This window comes from Limulus polyphemus, unplaced genomic scaffold (assembly GCF_000517525.1).
Source record: "Limulus polyphemus unplaced genomic scaffold, Limulus_polyphemus-2.1.2 Scaffold7470, whole genome shotgun sequence".
Lineage (NCBI taxonomy): Eukaryota > Metazoa > Arthropoda > Merostomata > Xiphosura > Limulidae > Limulus > Limulus polyphemus.
The window spans coordinates 9427-17656 of NW_013673080.1; the positions used below are offsets into that span (position 1 = coordinate 9427).

General features: G+C 32.6%; 1 protein-coding gene across 1 annotated transcript in view; it reads right to left on the reverse strand.

Moving 5' to 3' along the window:
- LOC106474641 (annexin B9-like) overlaps positions 1–8230 on the reverse strand; it is a 28495-nt gene that overhangs the window by 2879 nt on the left and 17386 nt on the right. The window contains exons 6-7 of the mRNA XM_022402949.1: positions 7774–7832; positions 5629–5751 (exon numbers count right to left, since the gene is read on the reverse strand). Coding sequence (XP_022258657.1) covers positions 5629–5751; positions 7774–7832 — 182 coding nt within the window. The remainder of the gene's footprint in view (positions 1–5628; positions 5752–7773; positions 7833–8230) is intronic.

Consider the following 8230-nt stretch of genomic DNA (forward strand, 5'->3'; position numbering starts at 1 on the left):
AAATTTTCTGACGAGAAAAGCATTTTTTATCTTAAAATGAAAATTACTTTGCATGTTGGACAGGCAAGATGCGAAAAGAAAAAAAAGGAATGGGAAAAACATTGCTTTACAAACCTTAAGACTTACTAAAAAAATATTTTTATATTTTGCATATGAAAGCATTACAATGTTTACTGATAATCTGCCAAATTTCATTAACATATGCTTACTAATTTAAAAGTTATAGCATGAAAACTATAATAAGCACAAAATGGTTCCGAGATCGGTTTCAAGGACCAAGCCTGTGCTTAAAGAGTTAATACATAAAATAATTATGACACAATAACAGCCTTGAACATAACCTGATAGATAGCACAGTTTTCTACTGGGTCACTATATCAGCACAACTCAGCAACACCCATGTCCTAATTATTGAGGTATTCCTCATCTAAGTACTTAATCGTGTGGTTGTCTGGCACACTGCTTGTCCCAGAGTCCAGTCACTCCAGAAGTTTACCTGCATCAAACGTTTAAAGAAGCAGCACAAAATGGACTTATCCAGTTTCCTTGACTGCAGTAGCAGGAAAACAAATCTTAGATAATTCATGGCCCAAATACCCACAGCATTAATGGTAGAAATTTCTGTGAGTGCAAGAGAGGTTGAAGCCTGTGTTTTATATTGATGAAGCAATGAGTTGGCATAGCAAACTTGTGAGCCAGTTCTATGTGATGTTGAGATTCTGCTTACTCTATGGTATTAATATAGTAATTTATTATGTTTTGGTTATTCAACTGTATATATAAAACATATCCTCCACATGTAAAAGAATGCAAGCACAAAGACCAGCTGAAACAGAAGAAGAACACAATCAAAGACTTCAAGCACAAGCTGCAAGACAGGCTGCTCAAATACAGGAAGAGACTTTGGAACAACGTAAAGTTAGACTTCAAGCTCAAGCTGAAAGGCAGGCTACTCAAAGACAGCAAGAAACTGTTGAACAGCACAAAGCCAGAGTTCAGTCAGAATCATCAAGGCAAGCTGGATATAGACAACAAGAAAATTCTGAAAAACATCAAACCAGACTTCAAGCACAAAAATTAAGACAAATAACTTACAGAGAGCGAGAAACAGAGGAACAACATGATGTACAATTTCAGACTCAAAGAACAAGACAAGCTTAAACATGATCTAATTTCAAATAAAGCTTTATTTGATTAAATGCTTTTTTATTTCTCGCATCACAGCTTTTGTCTACTTACTGAATAATTTGCTGAAAAAATACTGATCTATACATTTCAAATCTAAATTTTCACTGTGCAATGCCGGGTAACTCAGCTAGTATAATAATAAACTTGAAAGTTTGCACTGATAACATCATACTGCCAAATTAAGTTTGAACTACTAACAACACTGCCAATTTGTCAAAATCGAGTGTTAGATGTGGAGGTGTGGCCATTTAAGATATACAAGGATGCTATACTTGACCATTTCTTAGAGTTGTGGCCATTTAAGATATACAAGGATGCTATACTTGACCATTCCTTAGAGTTGTGGCCATTTAAGATATACAAGGATGCTATACTTGACCATTCCTTAGAGTTAATGGGAAACTCTGGCATTTCAGATGCAGGCATTTTGTTGAAAGAGCATTTACTTAATACCAGTGTCACTAACACTCACCCATTCAGAATGAGACTGATGCATCTGACTCTATTCATGTGCTCACATTAATAAAAAAAATATCATGTTTTGCTCATATTAGAAACTTTTCATAATGTGTTGTGGTTGATTAACCAGCTGAATGCAGATCAAATTTAGTATTACACTGATCAAGAAAATGCACCAAACTGCACCATTGACCACTTCATTGGTAGCACTTTACTGCACTGATGAACCATTTCCAACAGAAGAGAAAATTCAAGCAAATGTCTCATAGCTTCTTAGTTTACCTAAGATGACTGGTAAATTTCCTAATGTAGAGGCCAGTCTAATACATATTTCATTTATTTATTTTATCAACACAGTTTCTCTATTATAGGACCCAGTAGTTAATAAAACCCCAAAACATTTTTGTATTAAACTTAATCTTTATTTCTTTGCTTACATTAGCATACATATATCCAAATCATACATCAAAATATTTGTGGGTCCATGGCTTGACAGTTACAAGTAGATTTGCCAACCATCCACAAATTTATGGATAGTCAGTAAAAAGAAAAGTCAATTTGAACACTCTTAATAAACTCATAAATAGTAAAAAGTGTTTTCATTTAATGATGTCAGTTAAAAAAACACAATGTAACTAAAAAGAAAAGTTGTTATATGTACATCAGTAAAAATCAACATTGTAAGGTGGGCAACCCAGGCTACAGAGCCCATAGTAACATACAAGACACATAAAAAAACAAATTAGACACCATGAATATTGGAACTAATTACTCAAATTATTTCTAGAGTTTCTTATGCATTTCAAGAAGAAAATGAGTGATTTTTTAAATTTTTGTGATCATCAATTCTTTCAATGAGTTTTGTAACAGGAAAGAAACACAAAATTACACAATATGATACAACAAGCAGTAACCTACTGCATCATATTGAGTCATCTTTTTATTGCATCATATATACCAAGTCATCTTTCACAATTATAAAAGCCTTACAGTTCTAGTGTGAAATCCATAACATTTTCAACTTATATTTACATCTCTTCTCTAATAATTTTGTATTGAGTAAGATGAGTTCCATGGTCAAGTTAAAGTATGGTGTCTAAAAATGTTGTTTAGAATTTGGGAAATGACTAAGAACTTAATAGTGATGACTATATGATATTAAGTGGTACTAGTGAAGAAAATAATTTATTTGTTTATGACAATGCTAGTAAAGCTCAGATGAAAGTGAGACAGATAATGAAACTTATGGTGATACTGGTGAAGAGCTGGAAGTGTATTTAAAGCAGTGAAACTGGAGAAAATCACCTACAAATGTTTGCAAAGAAAGATCAGGCCCAACTAGATGTTCTATTTATTTATGAAGTAGAGCATTATAGAGCAAAAACTTAAATAGGTAAAAAAGAAAGAACGTTTGATTTTGTTGAGTTTCACACACGGCTTCCCATTTGCTACATGCATTAGCTGTCCCTGATTTTGAAATGATAGACTAGTGAAAGGCAGCTAGTCAACTCCACTTACTATTACCACCAACTTCTGGACCATTCTTTACAAGAAATAGTGGGATTGACCATCACATATATTGCCCCTTGACTGAAAGGGCAAGCATGTTTGATAAATGGGTTTAGATCCCACAGATTGTGAGTCAGACATCCTAACCACCAGACTAAGCTAGACTCTCACAAGGAAATAAAAGCTGTATTGAAACAAAAAAAAAGCATTTATATTCTAGTGAACTGCAATGTGTCCTTGGTGTGATGTTGCTAGCTAATGTTTCTAAGTCAAAGAACAAATATAGTAATCAAACAGCTTTGAAAATGGGATAATTGTGGACCAATTTTTTTCATAAACAGTATGGCGATGTAAAAAAATTTCAGATTTCAAGATGCTTTCAATTTGATAATGTTGGTTGAGAAACAAAGAAAAATGCAAAGGAAAAACTTGATCCTATATAATAGCATCCACCTTAAATAAATGGGCTAAGATGTTTCAGTGTTATTTAACATTAAAATTCTGACCATTCTTGAGTTACTAGTCACGTTCTATGGCAATTACACCTTCCAACAATATACAATTATAAATAAACCTGGAAAATATGGCATCAAAATTGTTTTTTTGTCTTTTTATTGTGACATATCCTATGTTTATAACACAAATGTACACAGAAAGAGGAGAAAGACAGTAAAAAGAGACTAAAATTAAGGAGAGAGGGTTGTACTGGACACGATATCCATGGGTTAGAAAATGATGGACTTAATGTAAATTGGGATAACTAATTTCTTTACCACAAAATTCACCACAAAAAATGACATGTTTAACCACAACCACACCAGAATAAGAAAAAAACAAAGCAAACTGCAATCTGACTTGGTCTCTGAAAAGGACGAGCTAAGCTTTGAACTAAATTTGCTATCTTTACTTCATAATATACAAAGAAGGAAAAGTAGTTGTGTTGCTAAATATTAGTCATAACCAGCTAGAAATTGACAATAGATTAGTGCTAAAATAATTACCGACTTTTTTTCGTAGTTGACTAATTACTCTTTAAAAGTCGACTTAATTCTCCTCAGCATACAGCTGGTAGAATTTGGTAGAGAGTTATTTAAGTGTATCTGTTTTGGAACATCAGAAATAAAGGGCCTGGAATGGCTTGGTGGTTAGGGCATTTGACTCACAATCTACAGGTCATGCTTTCAATCCCAGTCACCAAACAAGCTTGCCCATTCAGCTGTGGGGGCATTATAACATAACAATCAATCCCACTATTCATTAATAAAAGAGTGGTGTAAGAGTTGGTAGTGGGTGGTGTTCACCAGCTACCTTCCCTCTAGTCTATCACTGCTAAATTAAGGACAAGTAGCATAGACAGCCATCATGTAGCTTTGTGTGAAATTCAGAACAAACCAAACTAATAGACATAAAGCATGTTTCAATTGATTTTGATTGGCTAGGTAATGAGTAGTACTAAAACAAATCATGGTGTATGACTGTAAAACTGGACTTGACTGACAATCTGAAGATACCAACATTTATCCTTAACATCAAGAGAAGAATATTATAATTTAAATTTGTGCACATAGAATAATTTTTTTTAATTGTTTATATGCACAATCCTTCTGTATAATATTAGTTTCATATTCCTTGACTTGCTTTGATTCCTCTGACTAGTTGTTCCAGCAGCCAAAAAGCCAGTGGTGATCCTAAATTACAAAAGTATCAAAAGTGGATACTGCTTACCAAATGCTAAGAGACTTCTCAACTAGAAGAAAGATAAACAGATGGCCAGTTGCTATTTTCTACAACAACTTAGTTATGCTTGCTGCCTCAATGCTTTTACAATGTGAATTTATTTTGACTACAATTGGAATAAAGGAAGGTCACTCAATAGATGTATCTTTCTGCAGATGTTAGGAAAAGAATTAAGAACTAATTCAAAAATAAAAAGAGATGATGAACAAATGCAACAAAATGTAATACCAACAGCAAAATTAAAATCCTGCGTTACAAGAAAGCATGGTCATTTAATATAGAAAATATTCAATGCTCTTTATGCTTATTTGAAAATTATTCTTGGCCTGATTACTTGTATATTAATTTAGAGTTCTGTCTGTTTACTCAGAATATGGTAATTGCTGTATTTAGTTATTCACAGAAATAATACTATGTCTGTTTAACATGCAGAACTTTGAATAGACAAAAAATATAATTATTTCTTGAGTGTACAGACAGAACATTATTAAGTTTTTACATTAAAAATTGCCTCCAAGTGAATTGACATTACATATGTGTAACATGAATTATTTCTTAGCTAAACTAACCAAGAACAAATTACTTCCTGAGTAAACACTCAAACAGTTTATTAAATCCTGAAAAGAGTCAAAGCACAGATTATTTCCCACCTACATTCACAAGCAAAGTAATCAGTTTTACATATTCTGTACATATATATGCACTTAGGATCCCATATCATAAGGCCACACTTACTGAAATGGCTTTCTCCAAAGGTTTTCCAAACAACTGTTGATACTCCTGCTTGATCTGTACCATATCAATTTCACAGCGACTTGTGACAAGTCGAATTAGTGCACAATCATCAGTTCCCATACCCTGCAGCACATCATATCAATAAAATCATATTATGCAGTTACAAAAATTGCAGATAAATACATTAACATGTTACAATTAATGTATGAAAATATGTGCTACAATAATACTTTACTATTTAACATCTTATAAATTGTCTAACTTTTGTCAGAGATTATTATTCATACTTGTAGCATTTATTAATTTAATATGAATGTAAAATTCATAGATTGTAGTGGAAGTGTTATTACATAAGTTGAAATAAAATATTTTTAAGATTCCCTTCAGCATATTTTTGGAGTATAGTGACCCATATAGTTAAAAGATGAATTCAGTTACCTTACATTAGTTGATAAATAAGCATATCTATGTGGGTGAGTGAAAATATATTATATAGTATATTATATATATATTTCTGTAAATCATGATCTTACCATACATGAAAAATCTATACAAGGAACTTGCAATTATATAATTAACAATGTTAACCATTGAAATCATTAACCCAGTTAAAGTTAATAAACTTGAAAATCTCTTTACAAATTGGTGCTTCATGAAATTCTCTTCTAAGCTACTCATTTAACCATGATTCCACACCTTAGAGAGTGAGATGGTATAGTGGAGATGTTACAATGGTAAAAACAGAGGGGAGGAAAGTATGATATATATATATATCAGTGTATGAAAAATAAAAAGATGATATGCAGGAAAGGAAAAAAGAAAGTGTGTGTGTGTGTGTGTTTATGGGTATGCAAACAATCATAATTATTTCTAGAGGTTATTCTTTTGATATAGATACACAACAATAAAAAAGTTATGAGAAAACAGGTACACAATTTTAGATCTATAATGATTCCTTCTATACTCCTAAGCTATCAATAAACCTCCTAGTGGCTCAGCAGTAACTTTATGGACTCACACTGCTAAAACCTAGGTTTTGATATTCATAGTGGGCACAGCACAGATCACCCATTGTGTAGCTTGGGCTATCAACAAACAAAACACCTACCATTAAAATCAAATTTATTATCAAGAAAACAAACATAAGTAATATCAATGTCATTACAGGATGATTACACTATGGGCATATTTAGAATAAAATGGGGAATTCATCATTTAATAATCAGTAAACAAATAATTAATTAAAGCTTAATGATACAGAGTTTTTAAGAATCAAACCAGGGGTGGCATGTATGAGAGGCTTGAAAAGGCTTAACCTCCCCAAGTAGGTGAAGAGAGATAGTTCATTTTTTACTGCTCCCCCCCAACATGCATAGACATATAAACATTTTCCCCAAATATTCTCACCAACTCAAAAACATTGTGCAATATATGTGAAGAGAGAGAGCATAGTAGGATGCATGTGTGTGTGAGTTTCACTGAGGAGCACAAACTGATTCTTTCAATTGTGGAGCCTTCCCACCCACTCATTACAGAATAGCCTATCCAAACAAAAAACTCACATGCTGGTTATGAAGTAAACAATATTCAGTCGAGTATCATTAATTAACATTTTCAAAAGCAGTGACATAATCACAGTCAATTTGTCATTACAAAGGCAAATTACCAAACAGAATATTAGTCTACCAGTTACAAGACAGAACTAAACAAAAACTCCACTAAATATGAAGCTGTAATGTAAAAGTGTGACTGGACTTCAGCTCAAGTCTCATTAGGGTTCAAGTGATATTTCTACTTCCCATGGAATTGCCCTTGGCTTACACAAACTATGTTATACATTTTTTAATCCTAAAGTTTCTGAGAGATTATCTATTCACACTGCAACCAAACAGTGAAAATATGTATTTTTCATATTACTTTATATTCATTCTTAGTACTTCATTAACAGATTCTTTATACTGTAATGGTCAAGTTTGGTTTCAAGTAATGGTATGTCAGCACGTAAGGCATTTATTTGAAAACTTTGATTTGGGAGTTTTGGGTTCAAGCTCTGATCACAAACTAATGTACCCACCTCAATCTTTTAATTAATATTCTTTCACTTTACTGCAATAATTATAAAAGTTGATGAAGAAATGAACTTACTTGCATACTTTTGTGAAGTTTCTCTGCAAAATATGCAGCTTTATTCTGCATGCAACGTGCTGTGGTTAAACAAAACAACAACATGTATATCCATATTATAATATGGGTATCAATATCATTACTATAGTTATTTAAAATATATATTCCTTTGGGACTGAAATAAAGAGAAATATTTAATCATATAGTTAGAAACTTGATGTTGGCCTGTAGTTATAAACTCTAGTTCCCTAGCTAGTAAATCTTATCTAATACACAACTTAATATGTATAACTTACTTTAAACAGTTTATAATACATTGTTGCGTCAGCGAGTCACATGACCACCGTGACGCAACGTTTCTAGAACTATCATGTACTTTGGCGAATGTTCAAGTTCTTACTAGAAATAGGGTACGCTGGTATATAAATGAGGGGAATGTAATGTGTGGGTGGATAGTGAGTAATTGAACTGCAGTCAC